Consider the following 21,053-nt stretch of genomic DNA (forward strand, 5'->3'; position numbering starts at 1 on the left):
TTTGATGGTCATGGGATGGGTTTTCGGGAAACTTAACAATTGAATAAACATTTCCATGTTTATTTCTGAGAAATGATGACATATATTTTCTTAATACCATATAGGTACTCTGTACTACATTGAAGGAATTTTGGCCCCTCCCATAGCTTGAATTTCCTATGAGCAATAAATAATTAAACACTTTAAAATTTGCCTAAAAAATATAGCAATTAAGTATAAAATAGACCCTCAGAAAAGTCTCTCCGACGTCTCAAAAAAAACTTATTGAGGGACTGGCAAGAGCCCTTTTTGCATAACAATTAAATGAACAAAAAGTTATGACTATTTTAAACTAAAATTAATTCGACCACTCATGAAGTGTACAAGCACCTCCAAAAAAAGTTATAGTTCGATTTTTTATAAGCAAAACTAAATTAATTATGCTACAAAATAAAAAAAAAACGCTAAAATTTACGTTATTTTTGTTTTTCAGTAAACAAATGAACGTATTTTAATTTAGTTTGTATCATATTGTATGTATTTTTAATACTTGAAAAAATGTTGACCTTTTTTCAATAGCATCAACGGTTCAAAACTTATGCACACAAAACGGTTTTTCGCACTTTCTCTGATTAATTAAGCAATGTTCCACAGCCTGAAAGCGCGCTCAAACTATTGTCCCAATATTCTGACATCTTTCCGAACAACTTCCAATCAGAGACAAGATTGTAGGTAAATCTTGAAAGACATCAGGGTTTAGTATGATCCAGTTATGGCAATTGCTGCTCCATTTTGTTTGTATTTGGAACATTATTTCCGTTATCCTTGCCACGTTTGTTCCGATCGTACAACAGTTCATTTGACGTATTTTTTCAAGATCTACTAAATTTTTCTTTAGTATAGAGGTTACTTTGCAGGACTGCCTTGAGTGGTTGTGAGAATCTCCAGGGTAATATTTCTTCAGATGACACAGAGTACAGGCTTTTGTTTCTTCCCCAAACTTTTTAACGGGTAGATTAAATAGAAGATTAGTAGATTAAAAATACAAATTCCACTTTCCATTGCATGTGAACACGTTTTGGCTACTAGCAGATCGCAGATACGAACAGAACACAATGCTGTTCGTATCTGCGGTCGTTTAAAATTTAAATCTTTATTAATTTATGCAATTTCTAAACGATTTGACATTTGTTAAAAAATCCAAGTGTTATGAAAGAATAACGATTATTGAAAACACTTATACACTTTTTTGTGACAAGTGGTGAATTCTTGAGTGTCTTGGAACTTTCTGTTTGGTGGATGGAATCAACTCGTGTTTTTTTGGTTGATTCACTAATCATGTATTCACAATTTTGTGATCTTTGTAAAATCTTATAGCATTCATAGTTTTTGCACAAAAAAAATGTGTCTGTTTTCTTGCCACTTAACAATGTTACGCACGATGTACGTGCACGGCCTCAATTTTATGGAGATTTCGAATATGGTGCTCGCATCGGGGTATTTATCGCGAATTACGAGAATGGCAAAAGTTTCAAACCCTTATTATATCGCGTCGATAGTATTATCGTACATATTTCAAACATACGTTTTTTTCTGTTACTTTAGGAGAACAAGTTATTTATTATTTACCATTTTTCAAATATGTTGCAAATATTAAACCACGTCCCGCCACTGACTGCTCCAGGGAATTGGCAGCAAAATAGCTGCCTTATATTTCGTGTTGCACAATAAGAGAATATTTTATTATTGTGCCAAGACCAGAGATTATTCATAATAATATTGACTTTTTTGCTAGTCTAAGTTTGCTCAAATTGCCATGTTTTCACATAAGGGCTGTACTGTATTCTATGACCTATTACAAATTTTTCAACCTATTATAAACGCAAGTAATCTTAAAATTGTTGAGCAATTGTTTTGATGCTTCAGACCCCCTAGTTATAGTGAGATAAAATATAATTTTATATTATAAGGAAAGTAGGGGAACTAAGTCAAAAATGTGTCACATATCCTGCTATCAAACGTCTTGAAGCATAAATGGCCGTTTTTCTCGCACATTTACAGGGTGTTTTTTATAGACTTTACGAAAGACAAGTTCAGAATTTGAAAAAGCAACTGAGAATTGTTTTAGATGAAACACTCACATTATAGTATCAGAATCGGAGATAGATAGTCGTTCTTGTGACTTCCTACTCAAAACGGTTTTTTCCTAGATCACTTCATTTCGAAATCTGTAAGGGGGTTTAGCATTAAAAAACACCCGGTAGTATTTCTTTATCAACACCTAAGTTAGATATTAGATTTATAAACGCGCCAATAAGTTTATCGAAATGGGAAGTGATGTCTATTTGTCTTTGCTTGTTTTGTTTCTGTTCATTTTGTAATATATTTTTGTTATTTTTTAAAGTACAATTGATGAGGATGAATCAAATGAAAAAATTAAAATCGTACTTGGTCGAGCTCTCGATTTTATTTGGGTTATTTAGACTTCCCACACATATTTCCATTTTCTCTCTAATCACTCTGTGTTGTAAATTCAGAATTACCTTCCAAATAATTATTGACATACAAATTTATTGAATTTATTTTACATTAATTAATATTGATAAATCGTAATAATAAATATTGATAATAATATCGGAAAAGTGCCGAAAGTTAAATATTCAATTGCTACAGGTGAATGGAAAATTACGCAGGAAATAAAATCAATAATCAAGCTCTGTTCGTTCAATTACCGAGAAAAATGTTCTCCAGTTACCAAACCCGTAACATCGCTATTATCGCAAATTATTTGTTACTCCTTGAAGGAAATGAAATGGTGGATTTGGCATATTATCGATATGCATTTAAGCTTTTCTTGTTCATTAAAATACAAGCTTTTCAAGCGCAAGAAGATCCTCATGCTTTAGATTGAGTCGCGAAGGTCGTTTGGACGGGAGAGTCAAAATATACTGCAAATATATCGTTAATAGAAGAACCAATCCATGTACAAATAGGTCAAAATGAAGCAGTTGCACTAAGTCTGATGAGAAGTTGGCTTTTCAATAATTTTATCGGAACGAAATTCACAAGGAAACCATCCATAATTAAAGAACACATTTGAAAACAGTTCCTCGTCTGCGTTGATTTTTAAATTGGTATTTCAATAGCAATAATGCAGCCGGAAATTACGACCAGAAACGGGGCAAATTATACATATTTTTGTCCTTAACAGGGAAATATGATGATCAATCTAATATACCGATTAGGCCTTAACCACGGTTGGAAATATAGTTGCGCTTGATAACTACCAGAAAAATGTGTTTTGAAATCGCAGAAAGAAAGCTCGGTGATTTTATTTATTTGCAAACTACAGAATCAATTATAGAAACTATGTTGAACAAAAACGTTTCTTAGCCAAAAAAAAAACGTTTTGCCCGTTATTCCCCTAAATAAAAACAATCTTTGTTGACCCTGTTGAAAATGATTACACCAGAATACTCATTAATTCTAACATTGACGCACGAAGTATTTGAGTTTAGTTAAACGTATGAAATTTAAAGATTCATTAGCGGTTTGAACAACATTAACGATCATGAAGGAGAACATGAAAATGGCAATAGAAAATATTCTGAATTTGGACTCGCTAAATACAGCCAATAGTGACGAGATGCGGAGTAGAGCCCAAAGTACAGTTGACATGGAATACTTTACCAGTGGACACGCTTCTTCTAGAGTAGCTTTGAACAGGTACAAAAATGTGGTGAGAAGAGAGATGGTAGACACAAATGTTTTACACGTATACATGGTGAGTCAGTTTATAATAGCAGGGCTTTAGTGGTGGTCGATAGAAAATCCTATTTTATTATGAAAATATCAAATAAACATATTGGGAACGGCTTCGTTTTGGAGCTGCATGGTGGCAAAGTTAACATTTTTATTTACTTAAAAAAAAATCACACAATATTAAGAAACTGTATTTCTTACAATTTTCAATTGTAACTTTTTTGTGTCTACCTGTATCAACCTAGTTTAGAAAATAATAATAATGCGATTTGGCGAAACCTCAGACATGATTGGATTTGGTACTGCGATAAGCCCCAGAAAGTAGAATTTTATTATCCATAGTATCTTCATGTTAGTATGCATTTATTAAAAAAAAAACATAAAATGTTAAATTTACCACCCTCTAACTCAAAAACCAAGCAGTTTTCAACATATGTTTAAATGATATTTTCATCTTAGATTTGAATTCTCTATCGATCGAAGTCCTGCTACTATCATATCCGGTATATTCATACTATACTTATTCGTTACATACCACAAGAACTATTGCTGGGATAGGCGCGTACGCTTTTAAGCTTCAACGAATTCGTACATGTTGAATGAAGTTTCAACGTGTAAATAGTTAGAAATACAGGGCGGTTAGTAATGATGATGTGCAAATATTTTAGAGACGTGTTGAGGAAGTAATTTGAAAGGAAGTATTTTAGATTTACTTTTTTGAGTTGGGCTTTCCCTGTAGAACTGATTGATCTTCAACAATGTCAATAAATATTATTTTTATTTCATTTTTCGAATTCAATCATATGAATATTGGTCTTCTTTTGTCCAGTTTGTCTTTGAAGGAAAGAAGTTAACAACATTTTTTATTTCTACTAAAATTTTTTTCCACAGTTGCAAAATCCATCAACAACAAACTCCCTTACTCCTACATTTTATTTAAAAATATTGTTTACTCTTCCCATTGCGTTGGATTTTATGGATTACACGAATTTCTCATAAATAGTTACGAGTACTAAATCTAAATAGTTACGAGTACTAAAAAATAAAAAAATAAAAGTAAAATTAAAAATAATAAAAAGTAATAGTTGATGTCTACTATTCTGGTGTCAGTTTTCACATTTTATGTTTTACCATCAAAATAGTTCGTTGTGGTGTTAATTTGTAGTTTCAGTTATTTTATAGGTGTTTTCGTTTTAATTTGAAAAATTGATATGAATTTCTAGTAGGAATCGTAAATTTCCAATGTCAGACCTTAACATAACGCCGATATTAGTTTAAGACTAAAAGCGACAGGAATTTTCAAAAGACTCCAGAGAAATACATAACAAAGAAATTAAATTAAAGATTAAAGAAGCTATTTCTTTAATTTTAGAACTTGTGAATAGCTGTGGCTTAAAAGAAGACAATCTGACCTAACTTTTGTTAATGACCCTGAGTTTTCTAGCAAATTTCACTCAAGTTGTTCAAATTAATACTGAATCACACCCACAGCATCCACGTGTATTTCATTTTATTGAATAATTGACAGCCTTTTGGAAAAATCCCAACGTAAATGACCCAAAAATAAATACAATTAAGTTAGGTCAAGACCTCGCGTTAGGTTTTGGCTTCCGTGCAGATGTAAAAAATAGTTTTATATACGTGCTTTCCCAGCTAACACATTTTTTTTTCATACGTGTGTGCAAGTGACAATATGAATACTGTGATTGATAACAGAAAATTACCTTATCGGTATGTGGAGTTATTTTATTGTGGATAATTAGCTGTAACCGTTGAAAATTTTTAACGCGTTGCGTTTTATTAATATGCTCTAAAATATTTTTCCAGTTACTAACCGTTACTTACAATGCATATTTCATACGTACTTACAATTCATAAATACTGTTAAGATAACAGACCGTAGAATTGGTATATAAACAAAATATTATTAATATCTTTATGGATAACGGGGCGTTTTTAAATTTAAATATGTGACGCATGTTTGATGATGCAATTAAAGTATAGAATGAGAATCTTCGTTGCTCGAATTCCTATCCAGTTTTAGATAATTTTAGGATTTTCAGTCAGAAAGCTGAAGGATTATGCAGCTATATTTAATTGATCATTAGTATTTTTCTAAAAAAATTATGTTTGTTGAAAATAACACATTTTTATCAGCCTTCTGTAATAAAAATTATTAAAAAAAAAATAACCAATGTTGATGGAATTTAGCAGTAATTGAAATTTCAAATTAAAAAGGATTATCTCGGAGATTACAGTTGATTGGCATTTTAAGCGTTTTGTTATGATTGTTTCTTGTTAAAATATATCGGAATTAATCAGACAGCACTAAAAATGATTTTTAAAGCAATTTGCGTGATCAGTAATCCGGGTCAATATGAGCAGGTACATACACGTTTAATAAGTGTTGGATATTTCGCGTGAGATACTTTAAGGCAACTATGCCGTGTTGTGAGAGTATCTAAAATAGGTCGGAACATGAATGTAAAGCCTGCAAGATCGATATTTTTTTGGATTGTTGCCAGAATAGCTGTACCAATGCAAGAGCCATTAATCTGTGTATTAAACACGGAGAGTTAGCGCAATTCTAAAAACTTTTTTTTGATTTGCAATTAAATTTTTTTAGAAGATGCTCATTAAGGAATTAAGTTGAACTTTTTTTTAAATTTACAACGTCATAGATGCAGCCTAGATATATCCTTAATTAGCATAATGTATTATGTGACCTGAATGAAAATATGTAAATTTATGTTTTCGATTTCCTATAGCTCAAACCGGAATGTGATTATGCGTGTTGAAATGTACAGAAGAGGCGTTATCCATAAGAGATTAAGCAATGTTAAGATATACAAACGTAGGAAATGATCTGTTGATTTATTTATATGGATATTTTATTTGCTTCTAAACGGTTAATGTTAAGCAAAAAATAAAAGTACTTTTTACTATTTGCATATGCCAAACTTATTTTAAAGTAGGTATAGGTAGGTACTGTATGGTAATCTTGAAATTTCTATATGGCACACCCAAATGTTCATTTATTTCTGAATTCTGCATTGAATTTGGCGATTATCTGCCCCTATCGTTAATCGATTAATAATTAATTAATCGGAAATATTATGTTTTATGCAAAAAGTGGCACTTGCAAAAGGTGTTTTGAACATTAAGTTATCAGAAACGATAAAAGAAAGCAACAGCTTCCTTAATCTTAAATTAAAGTCTAATTATTTGCTCAAATATGTTTTCTGCAAATTACCAAATTTCAAAAAGTTTAATAGGATAAAACTAATTAAAAAAAAAATGGAAACCATAATTTTTTTACTTAAACTTATTTGGCATCTTATTCTGTCACCTCTGCCACAGCGAGAAATGAGCTGTCTTTTACTTACTTTAAAGTTTGATTAGTAATTTTTCTGCGAATTATTGACAATTAAATATTTTAATTGACAATCAATAAAAATCAGTGTTATCAACATTTTTATTAAATCAATTTTAGTCAATTACAATATTTCATATTAAGTTAAAATATATTTTAACTAATTTTAAAAAAATGGAAACCATACTTTCTTGTGCTCAAATTTATTTAGCATATTCATCTGTACCGGTGGTTAGAGAAAGAAATGGACTTTATTTTTCTTAATTTAAAGTTTAATTAGCTGCTCAGATGTATTTTCTGAAAATTATCGTTTTTGTTTTTTGATACTAATATGTTCTACATATACTGATGTAATATTAAACATTAGTGTAGAGAAATTGTCGAACTAAATTGCTCAACAAAATCAACGTTACTGTGAAACATTTTGACCTACTTTGGAACTGGATAAATTCTGATTGCTGCGAGCGATTCTATTTCTGTTTGAAGCGTTGTTTAGTACAATTTTTTTCGGTTAGTGCGTGATTTTGCAAAAAAGTTCCCCCAGATAAAGTTTCTTCAGAGTTGCAAATGAAACAATGCAAAATTGGTGAAAGTTTCACGTGTTCTCATTAAGATCCTGAACCAGTCATTTTTCATGCAACCCTGTATATTGAATTTTATTCTTAGATTTTAATCTTAGATGGTCTATGAAGTTTTTTAGCTTTAATATGAGCTCTCAAATCGAACCAAGAGCAAAGAAGTTATCGCTGCAAGACCAAAAAGTTGATTTCTTCAAACCACCCTGTAAATAGTCGCGATGGCCTAAAAATTCAAAAACCGTTTCGAGCTATTTGGTTAATTTTTGAACTTTTAGTGTTGAGATCCAAAAAACTTTTCCAACTATAGAGTATGCCGAAATTTTGTATTTTGCCACCCTCTAGAAAATTTGTCAGAGATGCTTAAGTTTTATCAAAACATTGACTAACAGAAGACAAATGGGGCTAAATAACGCTTCAAACAGAAACAAAATCGCTTGCAGCAATCAGAATTCATTCAGTTTTAAAGTTAGAACTAGTGAAAATGGGGTTTATTTTGAGGGTAATCGAGAGAAATCTGGAACTGGAATTTTCTATCATTCCGAATTTGAGCCCAAAATTACCTAACCAGAATGCATCGAAAACTAATCGAGTTTATTATCTTTTACTAGAGAAAAGTATTATAGCCAACGACGCTTGTAATTTTTTACAATAGACGCGACTATAAAAGAACACACTTTACTAGAAGTTTCAAAAAAGCGGAGTGCTTTTTTAAAATTGACTAGTTTTGGGTGTCGTTTTTAAGCATAAATTCGGGAAGCCATCGGATTTCTCTAGCTTTTCTACAAAATAAATTGTCCACTAATTCTTCAGTAGGTAATTTCATTTTCGTGACACTAACTGTACCTACATATCTAGATACAGTAAACAAATAGTTGGACAATTTCACTAAATTCACCTTTATTTCTTAAACTGTCTCACATAAGTATAGAACATATTGATATTTTCTGGAGAAAACTCACCAGTTGCGTTATTCAAATTTGTAGGAAAAATATCATAAAAAAACATTCGATAGTGTCACTTTTTACTTTTACTGCCCACCTGGGTGGAGACTAAAACTGACAAGACATTTTGGTTCGATATTAAAAACGTAAAGAAATTTCAGTTAAAAATGAATATTTAATATGAATGAAACCTTATGACTCACATATATCCTGAAGAATGTTAGCTTCTATAATTTACATGCTATATTATAAAAATGCGAGCAGAACCGTTTCAGAACCAATATGTTTAACACTTTTTTTAACGCACCATTATTTTCTTTGATTTTTAATTAAGTACAATTATTATAAATGAAATATGTATACAAAATTCGGTGGACTGTTTAATTCCGGTCTCGAGATTTAACTGACCGCGATTGACCATTGGTCAATTTTCTCATCACTCGACAGGAATAAGTTTTTTTTAACCTGGCTATGTGATATACTAATAGCATCTGCTAAAATCTGGTTTTTACAGTTGTACAGAAACACTTTGCACTGTAATTTGCTGACATTTTGCATGTCTTTACAGGGTTTGTCATTAAGAACACGGTCCTCATTTACTCTGCTAATGCCAAAAAAAGCAATTCAGAAAACTGTAAATATAGTCAAAATCTAGAATTTCTAAAATTATTTTCATGATTTGCCGTTTCTGCTGTGCTGTACTCAATTCTGTTTAGTTTTGCTAAAAACGCCCTGTATTTTACATTAGTTTCGAAAGTATAAAATTTTCCTCTGATAATCAATTATGGAGCTGTTCAAGCTCCATAATCACCGTTTCCCAGTTGCTGCACTTTGTACTACAAAAGTGACGCGTAAAGTACTACCGAAATTTCGGAATATCTATAAAACGAATAAAGATCGCAAGCTGTTCGATATACGGTTTATACGGAATATACCCAACGCTATATTCAATGTAAGCCAAATATTTGTTTAAATTTGTTTGAGTTAGATAGGGTTGTTTTGTTTAAGATATTTAAAGATGAAAATGTTATTATGTTGATGTTGAAATAAGCGCACTTAAAACTAATCCGAATTATGAGAAATTTTACTCGGATTTTCCATAATCAATAAAAAATGTCCTAAGATGAGAGCTTATGGGAAAAGAATAAAGTACGATTTCTAAACAGTAATGTTTTACATTTCGTCAATAAAATTGAATATTTTGTTTAGAATAATGTACTTTCTTTAACTTTGTTCGTTAGTTTTGCAGGTTTTTGTGGGATAACTCCAGACGGTTCTGTTTAGAGTCCATAATAGTTATACAAAATAAGTTTTAAATTAAGAAACTAGAGAATTAAAATTTGAGATAAATGAAATATTATTAATTAAACTTAGATAAAATGACACAAATATAATTACAGGTACAGAATCCTAACTTGTGTGAAAATGTGATTAATAAGTTCTTGTCGTAATAAGAAAGAAAAAGAATGAAAATGCCTTTCGACAAAATTATCGCAATTGTGTAGGTACTTACTGTAGTTTGGGGAATGAGAGAATGACAGTAACAAAATATAATAGAATAGCTGCATTTAATTACTATTTTGTTTGCACACAAAACGGGGCTTTGTTTTCTCATTTCAATTAGAGCCGTATGTTAATAGTGATTCTGCTTAATGTCTTTCTTTTTTATGTGGTTTTACCATGGTAGCCCTATATATAAAATAGCTAAAAACCAAAATAAATTATCAGCTAGTTATAGGTCGAACTTTCATCATCACTTTAATTCAGAAAATCAAGATGCAATACTTTGAAATTAATTAGTTCTTCATTAAAAACAGTTTATTTCGAAAGACTCAAATCATCTGCCCATATTCTAATTATGCTTAGTTAATTAATTAATTAACATTCTTTCTTGCCGCAGATATCATTGCGGGTTGTTCTTAGCCAATACGATCACTTAGGTTTTCTGGAAAATAACAAACATTCTACTTCGACCTTCCACATGGATGGATTAAACCTAAGTTAAACCGTGGAACCTACGTTAAACGTTTCGATTTTTTAGAATTTTTTTTATTTTATTATTTTTATAAAAACTATTTATAATATACAGGGTTATTCACGCTACACGGCACAGAAGTTTGATTTTTAAAAATTATTATTGTATGATTTGGCAGACGCCTACCGGGCGCACATTTTAATATTATTTTTCTAATGTACAAGGTGTCCCAAAAGCCCTCTAAGCATCAAAGTTATGTTTTTTTTATGAAATACCCTATACAGAGTGTCCCGTGAGCTCATGATCAAAAGGGTACTGCGATATTCTTTGGACCAAAAAAAGATGATCTGACCTAACTTTTATTAACAAAAAATATCTGGCTCCTCTGCTATTGATGGTCAAAGTTCTTAAAAAAATATATCTTTTAAAATATCGGGAGAATGGTACGATGTATTTTAGTGAAACTCGCTGTGAATTTGTTCTTATGTAAGACTCATATTTTGATGAAATAATCGACTTCAGCCGTTTTGGAYAAGTGGTGAATTCTTGAGTGTCGTGGTACAAAAACTACCAGAACTTTTTAGTTGGAGGATGAAATCAACTCATAGGTTGATTTCATTTTAGGTTGATGCACTAATCATTTATTCACAATTTTGTGCTCAAATTTTTTGAAGAACTTTGACCATCAATAGCTGAGGAGCCAGATAATTCTTGTTAATAAAAGTTGGGTCAGATCGTCTTCTTTTGGTCCAAAAAATATCGCAGTACCCTTTTGATTATGAGCTTACGGGACACCCTGTATGTGTATTATTGGAATTTTTGAATTCTCTGAGCAAAACAAGTGTTTGTTTTAATAAGGTTTATAATACCTAAATTTTATGGTTTTTTAAATAATCCGAATTTTATCAAAATTTTATATAATTTTTAGGTGTCAAATACTTTAGAATTATTTGAGTTATGTAAGCGTAATTTGTAGTGAAGTGTAACAAGAAATCCTATTTTATATCCCAATGATAATAAACTTTACAGGGTGTCCACAAATTTAGTTCCACAACAAAAAACTAATCACATCACAATCACACAAGAACTTTAAACGGATATAACTTGATTAACTTAAAATTATATATATTGTTTAACTTAACAGGAAATCTTTGCGCAAAATGCGCCAAATAATCGTTCTGTGCACGAAAAACGAAATTTTTATTTACACTGACAACCTGTATCTTGGGAACTGTGAACTTTCGGATAAGACAAATTTGCTTAAAACGTAATATTTTTGCCTAAACAATATGTCAGTGAATTTTGTGACATTAGTTGAGGACCACCCTGTATATATTTTTTTTAAATCAACAAATGCACAGCTAAACATTATAAATAGGACGTCTCTCAGATTTTTTGTGAAAGGAACGTTACGTTAGTTACTGTATACACATGTAGACAAGGGAAACAGACCGATTTTTCGTAAGAGATACAGATTGCCTGTCTATTAATAATCTATTTTAATAGTGAGACAAACCAGCTTGTCCATATCAAACAAAGATAAGAACGGTATCATTCATGATTTTTCTTTGTTTTCACGAATTTAATTATGGTACCAGTGCAACATTTAACTAACGCAACTGAAGCGTCCCGCAAATCTTGATAAAATTAATTAATGAGCTACAGTTCGAACTTCGAACGACTAACTACATTCTCCGTTCATTTCCATCAATGTAAGCGTGGATGTCGAACGGTTGTGCGTGCGTTTTCATACAAGATATTTGTTAATAGTGAAAACTGTTTAAACTTCGGTGTGCACCAGATTTTCTCCCATACTTAACTCAATCATTCCATCCGCACTTAGCGGCATTTTAAAGTACGTTTAATTTTAATTTCACTTCCGTGCGTTTATTTTGTAGTTTAAAGCGCACATTGTCACGTCCAGACTACGTAGCGCTGTGCCCTCGAAAACTGTTCTTTGTGTTAAGTGACGATGCGTTATTTAAATGGAAATACGGGCCAAATTAGGGACTCGAGGGACGTACCAAAAAATGAGTAAGTTTTATTGACTTAGCGGCAGTGTGTATTTGACAAATGTATAAAAGCAGTCCTACATTTTGTTATTGCACACTCTAGGAAATAGGTTTTTGTTTCCTTTAACGCTTGAAACATTTGATGGTCGAAAAAATATGTTTTGAATTTTTATCAAGGAAAATTGCTTTAACTTCCAGCCAGTAAATTTACAACACTGCGCTTTGCGAGATTGCAAGCCCATGTGGATTTTTAAGACCAAAGTTAAGTAAATCAGATCAACAATACCTGTCATAAAACTACACTAGAACTATGATACAACACCCATCATATGATGTAACTTAGAAAGTGATTAAGCGATTTCTTCACTTTTAAATTGCTATTGGAATTGAAAGTATGAAAATGTCCAAAACTGGACTAGTAACTTGATCCTCGATGATTTGGTTTGGAACATTTGTAATTTCTTTCGCAAAATGCGAAAATTTTCACATTGAACTTTCTGCACTTCCACTTTTTAATTTCTTAGCTTAGTAAAATAGCTGATTACAACTGGGCGCTTGTTTCTTAATTATAACCATGTTCCTTTTCTTATTTCTTTTTAGACATATTTACCTATTTACAATTTTTTATTAATGCTTCTATTATCTTTAATTATTGCTATTATTACCATAACTTTTTGCGCGTGTCATCTTGTAGACATTACATCTTATTTATCGGCAGCTTTTTTTTATACCTAGATTTAAGACAATTTTAGTAAAAATATTTTCTTTGGCAACAACTCTACCTACCACGTGTGTCACAGTGTGTCCCACCTAGAACCGCTTCGATCTATTTTTGGAAAACTAGCGTTAGAAACATTTTTGAAATTTTCGAAATATTTCAGCCACTCTAAAATGGGTCGCGTGCATTCACAAAAAGGACTACATATATTTCATGTATAGTATCCTATACCTAAGTTTGACCGTTTTTAAGATATTGTAAGTTTAATATAAAAAATACAGTGGCAGGCACTAGAATAATGTATTTTATCGTATAAAACAGCGTGTATTATTTAGCCCGGATAGAATTTCCTATGGAGAAAGACTAATAGTTGTTTTTTTGATATTTTGGTAACTGTTAATACACGGTGTTTAAAAATTGAATTAAGAAATCCACCAAAATCCATTTTTCTAATGGAAATCCCCCAAATGTTTTTCAACACCGCGTATTAATAATTACCACAATATTATAATTTTTTTTATTAAAGTACGCCGTTTTCTATAGAACAGTACGATTTGTTCAGCAGAAAAAGTCTCACATATATTTATCAAAATAACAATAATCAATTTAATAGCCTTCGAAAACAAGACCTACATATTTTAGACCATTATTTATCAACGGAAATGAGACTGCAGATACTGCACTTACTGGAAACTATTTGTTAAAGCAATACTGATAATTTCCTTAAAATTGCTTCCTAAAACTGTTCAGTGTTGAGAATTTCCAGAAAATTTCAAAATCGCATAAAAAGTATAGCGTTCCATTAGCGAAGAGAAAAAAACGGTTCACTTGGATAATAGTACGATACTTAATTGCCCTTAATTAATTAGTCATTTTATACCCACCTAAGAGTACAAAAATCTTATAAATCGATTATTCCAGATTTTCTTTCAACACGCTCCTCCATTTATTAGGTCTACAGGAATTGAAAAACTGTCCCGATCTCCGAAAAACTCAGCGTTATTATTATTATTATTATTATTTTCCGGCTTTTAGCCCGTTGTGGAAAATAATATTTGCGTAACGGTTCGTAAGCACGAGTAGTTTGCATCATCAGGGGTGTTTCACTCGAAAACTGGGCTGAATTTACAGAAGAGCTCATTAGTGGAGTGTAAGCTTTTGAGTAAAAAGTCTCTGAGGATGCCTTCATCTTGTGCCTGCAAAACGTTAGGAAGAAAATATTTTTCACGAAGGAATAAAAGCTTAAAAAATTCACCAGTTTCAACGTTTTCGACTCGAAATGTTTTTTCTTTTAATTTATGGTATATAAATAATGCGTTTTCACGTTGCTAGATAGAAATATCAAAGAGTTCTGGGTATAAAAATTTAACAATGTTAACGATTGTTTTTCATCTAAACTTTAGCTAATTGGTAAAATCTACAGGGTGTTGCTTCATATCTTAAAAGCTAAACGATGGTTTTCGTTACTTTCTCTTTGACTTGTCACTTGATTTTCGCTGCTCCCTGAGGAGTTCAATTCAGGATGAAAAGAAAATTCCCAATTTTTTAAATATTTTAATCAATTAATTAAAAGTCATATTTACTTATTAGTTTCAGCTCTGTCCTTTTTAACCACAATTCAGTGGTTTATAAAATCACTAATGCATCGTATTATTGCAGTAGTAAAAAGGAGAGATACTAATCAGAAAGGCGCCCGTACTCTATAACAAAGCAAATGTATTTCTACAATTGTATGCGTATCTGAAAATTAGATAAAAACTTATTAGTTATCTCAATAGCTATTTGAAACGTATTAAGTACTGAAATTCCTACTGATCGAAAACAAAGCTTGTTTAATTCCACTTCCTTTGGGTGTTTTTTGGTAACAGTTTGATTTATTTTCGCGAACCGCAAGCATTTTTATTTGTTTTTAAATATCAATAACGCCGGAAGAAATGCAATTAATCAAGCATATTTTTAGTGTACAAGTTTATAATGTCACGTTTTCTTTTGCTGAATAATATCCGATCCTTACTTTGTTGCTAAAGTTATTACATTTTGTGAAAACTATTGTATCAAATTTCTGTTCATAAAATTCGCAAACCCTATTGTTTACTGCGTTGCTTTCATTTAAAATTGACTAATAAAGGGGTTCCATACTACAAAGGATTTATCATTCTTGTAATTTATAAATAAGCTTGATTAGAATTGTGCAATAATGTATCATATTTTTTGGGCATTTATCGATAAGCTCTATATTAACTTGAGGTGTCGATATTAGTTTGATGATTTATAAAAACCCAATAATGTTGTATGAATCTACTACTTGCACATTGTTGTAAATATGTACCTACATCGGAAGTCGAAGTTATGTTGTATCTACACGATTTAATTTATGCTTAAATTGCCATCCTTATACAGGTTGTCCGGAAAAGGACAAAAAAATGAGGCGTTGATTCCACATAAATCATTATTGTTTGAAATTCGTATAGGAGTTTACCGATGCCTCAGAATTAATGGAGGCAGCTTCAAAGCATTGAATTCGGATTTTTGTTAAATATTTTCTTTTATTGATTGTTTACCGATTATTGTAAAATGTTGTAAATTATCTCAGTAGTCAGAATAATTTGATTGGTCTTAACAACTCGGTACAAGTTCTTATTAAACTGAAACTTTCGGAAACCCAGGAATATACAGGGTTATTTAGTGTCGTATAACACAACGTGTAAGCAGCTAAACTACTTTCATGTTTGATTTTTCGATATTATCATTTAAACCTTCCCGTTTAAAGGATCCTATTTGGTGTTTTGTAAAAATGAGGACTATTTTTAAACTTAAAATACTAACGTCCATTTTGAATTTCTAAACTAAACTTTGACTTGCAGATACTAATTGATGCAGTTTTGTGACAATTTAATAAGAATTAGACTGGAACCCACAGGGTGTCCCAACATTCAGTAGAAATAATTATACGATTTGAACGATAATAACTTGATTAATTTAATTAAAATGCCCTGTACTTTATGCCAAACCGCTTCAAAAACCGGAAGGTAGAATTTGGTTTCGAAATCTTAAAAAATTTGGAAAATTTAACTTCGAAAAAAATGTTTTCAAATTTATCACCAAATATCTCAAACCGTAAGCTAAAAGCAAGATAAGCCTCTTATTGTAGACAGTAAGAGCATAGTAATATGCAAGGTGTGCCATTTAAATACATGCGACTTTGCTTTGAATCTTATAATTGGGACACCCTTCCGTGTTGCATAACCTGAATGACCCTGTAGCTACGGGGATCGAGGATTCGGGTTGGTTTTCTTGCAAAATTTTAATACCTATTAAGTGAAAATAACTAATAAGACAAAACCGAACGTGAATGAATAAATTATTAGTTTTGCTTCAAAATATCACAGTATGATACTTTTGGTATATCACAGTCTTCCTGATGTACACCCGCAATTTCCTTTCGAAACTGTTTTAATATAATGGAATCATTTATTATGGTTATATAGTTTGGAACTTCACCCACCAAATTTTTATGTCAAATGTAATGATCATGGTTCGTTAACAAGAACTGTAATTCACGACGCAAAACCCTACAAAGCATTAAACATGTTTTTCTATCTATTATATTAAATATATCAGCTTTATCACCGTACGTTTTAAATTAAAATTTTAAATGCTTACATTGCGGGTTTAAAAAAGCGATTTGTTATATTGATAAATATTATCTAATCTTTTACACTCTCAGATTATAAAAAAAATTAATAAAATTGTGTAGGAAATTTTGGCTTAATTGCCTTTAATCTTAAATACTTTTTAAAATGAAACTTACTATTGACACAAGCGGAAAACAGATACATTAAATCACAAAATGAGATCAGGTAATATAAGTAGGTGAGTTAATTTTGTATGTGATGACAAGTAGGTGTAAAATAAAATGGACAATTTTATTATCAAAGAAGAATTTAAAAAAAAATGAATACGGATGTACTGATCAGGAATGGAGTGAAAATCGAAATTTTCTCGCCATAAGATTAGCCTTTGTGGATCCCAGGAAATATTTTCACAAGGCGTTCTAATTTCAATAGCAACGATTATCAGAGATTGTGTATTTTATGTACATTTCTCATGTTTTAATTTGGGAATTTGTTACGTTGTTTCGGTATTAACATTTTATATGTTGAGCTAAACAGTTTTCTGTTATTTCAGAATATTCGTGAACAGAAGCCTCCATTTGGAGAACATCAAATTCTATGGTTTCGACATGGACTACACGCTTGCCGGTAAGTTTAAAAACTACATAATACACAGTGCGTTTACGATAAATAAAACAACTTTATTTACATTTTAGCATTCAGAAATAAGAATATTTAATATTTTGCGAATTGAATGTTTACTTGCCTAAAATGTCTCAAAAGTTAGGTACATCATTCATTTTTTGTAATGGATTACAGTCAATACTGTATTTAGTTTGTATTATTTGGATTCTACGATAAAGTTTAAATATATACGTGAACTGTCTCTTAAATCAATTTAGGTGAAATTTGGTACTTTTGCAGCTTGATATGTCAAATAACGGGTGCATAAATTGTAGACCCATACTGCTCATACAGCAACTAATGAGACTTAATAGGCTCGAAACCAGTTCTGGGGTGCCTGAGATTAGCATATCTTGAACTCTGTACTTGATTATATCTGAAACTCATGACAGCTTTGATGATGCATGGTCTGCAAACAAAATATATTTTTTCTCCTCATTGTTTTCATGCATGATAACACCATATTTAGTGCTCAAAACCATACACAATATTATCAAAGTAACAATAATTTTTACTCGTCTAAGTTTTACATCAAAAAATGTTAATTCTACAGTCATAAGTGATAGAAATTTCAGTATATTTACCTAATTGTAGTATAATTAAAGTTATTTTGTAGTTTTTTTCTTTTCATCGTTTCCATTGAAGTTTCTCGGCGAATCGACCAACAAAAATCATCAAGCATTGCTTCTGGCCATATTTTCCATTATAACGTCTTTCAATATGCATAATATCGTGATGAAACCTTTCACTATGATCATCTGATACGGCACCGAGATTTTCCGGAAAGAAATCTAAATGCGTCTTAGTTTTTCTCTCTTAGTCTTAGTCTAAGTGTGTTTTAAAATATTGAAAGCCTGCACCATCCTTGTTAATAACTTTCGCAAAGTCCTTCATGAGTCGCAACTTTATATGAAGTGGTGGCAGAAAAATGTTGTCATTTGGCACCTAGAGGTTCTTGAGATACATTTTTAAGTCGAGGTGTCAAACTTTTTCTTTGTGGCCAAGCTTTTACTTTGTAATGTTTGTTCTCGCGTGACAGTCCCACTCACATAAAAACTTTGTGTATCCTTGCAATCCAGTAAGTATAGCGACAAATTTTAAGTCAGCACAAATATTCCATAGGTATTGATAGTATTTTATTTTTTCAAGAAATACCTACAGATTTGCATAATTGTCTTTCATATGTTTGTTGCATGTGCAGAGGCACTGATGGGTATTTATTTTCGTTACGACGTAAAACGACTTTCAAGCTAATCTTCGACGTATTAATAAAAAGTCTCCATTCATCATAATTTTCTGGAAAACTTAGTTTTTCAAGAAGCCCTGCAGCATTTCTTGTTTTGAGCGAAAATATGAGACTATCGTACTTTTATCCAACAAATTCCACTGTTTCAATCTTGATCCGAGTAACTGACCCTTAGATTTTGATAGCCCCAAGTCTTTAACGGGATCATTTAAATCAGGTTGTTTAAGAAAATAAGGTTCTTTTGGTGGGCTTGAAGATCCAGATACAGTGTGTGATGGTGAAGATGTACAGGAAGAAATGAAACTCGAAAAAAGTATTTTTATTTTCGATCTTCTGACTATTTTTTGGAGGTACTGGAGGTAAACTGACTTCACCACGAGGAAGTGGTCTCTTTACAGACGCGATATTCGGATATACAATCTTGTTTTTATATTTTTTCCGAGAATCCTCGTGTTGATGTCATGCAGAAATAACTCATTCATTTTCATGATTTTAATGTTCACTGCAAAGCATTAGCATCGTAAACGGCATAGGTTTGTAACTTCCTTCAAGCCAACCTCTCAACGTTCTTGAACAACTGTTACAGCAAATTTTTGGTAACCAACTTTTATCGCTCACAAGATCGGTTATCGCATTTCGCTGTGTTTTTAGAGTAAACTCACCACAAATGTAGCAAAAACAGTCTGTAGATTTCTTACAAGCAATTTCTTAAACCTAAAATTAAATGGAAATTTTTTTTATATTATTATCTTTGCTCATAAAAAAAATGTTAAACTGCATATAAAATACTTAAACATATACATATGTACATATATTTGTGTAAACCTTACTAAAGTATTTGATATAGAACGTAAACAATTAAAAGACAAGTTTTCAACTAACTGTTGTTAAGTCGCAGTGAATACTACGCAGGCGCATGTGTACTACCATAGAAATCATTTTCCACACTTTCGTTTTCACGTTCTTTCATTTACGCCTAGCAAAACCTATTTGGTATGTATATATATTGTTTATAATGTTAATGCATAAAACGAATTAAAAAGCAGCCAACATCTATGATACCAATGTTGGAAAAATTCATATTGAAATATCTAGACGTAATTAAAAAATTGGCCATCCAGCGCATCCAAATCTTTATAGTTACCTATGAAATCATTTTTTGAAGGAGAATTTTGTTGCAGATTTGTGATATTCAAGTCATCTTTTGGGTGCTGTAAATTGCTATCTTTGATCGCATGATTAATACCCTGGGAATCCCTAACGTAAACGTCCGTTTTCCTTAAATTAGACCGTAACTTAAATGAACTGAAATTTTTGTGCTTTTGTAGGTTGCTAAGTGAAGTAAAAGCATCTTCTTTCTTCTTTTGGTTTATACATTGCTTTCTTTGGACAAACCACTAAGGACATTTGAATTCCTAACAGGAACTTTACAATGTGTCTTAAATCATTTTTAATTTAAATGTAGTTTAGGGGAAGTAACGACTATCAAAATTGCAGAACCGTATTCACTCTTTTGACTTATGCATTGTTTTTTTTTGGTCGCATTACGTTTGAGTATCTAAAGGTTTAACTTCGGCCTCCCTTAAATCAGCCCTTAATTAGCTTTAAGTGTAATTTTAAACTTTTCAAGCTTTCTCGCGTCCTTTTGAGTGATACTCTCTTTCTGCAAGGCCTTTGTATTTGCTTATTCAATTGGAAGTGTCTCCTTTTCTTCTTTTTTTGTATAGTGGTGTTTCTTGTATAGATAAGTGATCCATACATTATCAGCGAACAGTAGAAGTGTCTTCAGTCGGAAATGATTTATTATTATATATAATGTTGTTGATACTTCAACTGGCAAAGCGATATCACCTACTTATCTCTCGTTTTTTCTAAATATGTATTTTTAATTCAGTGCATTGACTGTTAGGCTTAACTAAGGAATGTTGAAAATTAACAGGAAATTGAATATCTGTTCTATACATATACAGCGTTCACGTGAACAATGTGACATGTGACCATGTATCACGGTGCCGGTGACCCCTAATCAGTATAAGATATAAATATATAATAAAATTCCATCACTGTAGATTAAAATAAAAGAAGGAATTGCCAAATGTATACATGAGTTTTATTGCTGGGTGGTACGATTTTTATCTAAAAATAGTTTTATGATTTCACAATTTAATGAC

At 31.4% G+C, this 21,053-nt stretch overlaps 1 protein-coding gene across 5 annotated transcripts in view; it reads left to right on the top strand.

Annotated features, from left to right (window-relative positions):
* The window catches only part of LOC109535948 (cytosolic purine 5'-nucleotidase), a 29,299-nt gene that overhangs the window by 1,109 nt on the left and 7,137 nt on the right, over window positions 1-21,053 (top strand). The window contains exons 1-2 of one of the 5 annotated variants that reach the window (XM_048670517.1): window positions 3,458-3,705; window positions 17,527-17,600. In XM_048670517.1, the coding sequence (XP_048526474.1) occupies window positions 3,551-3,705; window positions 17,527-17,600 (229 nt within the window). In that variant the 5' untranslated portion in view covers window positions 3,458-3,550. Of the gene's footprint in view, window positions 1-3,457; window positions 3,764-5,419; window positions 5,473-12,176; window positions 12,643-17,526; window positions 17,601-21,053 lie in introns of those variants that run through there. The other 4 variants (XM_048670521.1, XM_048670520.1, XM_048670519.1 and 1 more) reach the window with 4 other exon arrangements.

This window comes from Dendroctonus ponderosae, unplaced genomic scaffold (genome assembly GCF_020466585.1).
Source record: "Dendroctonus ponderosae isolate FM_Combo_2020 unplaced genomic scaffold, Dpon_F_20191213v2 Dpon_F_20191213_1, whole genome shotgun sequence".
Classification (NCBI taxonomy): Eukaryota; Metazoa; Arthropoda; class Insecta; order Coleoptera; family Curculionidae; genus Dendroctonus; species Dendroctonus ponderosae.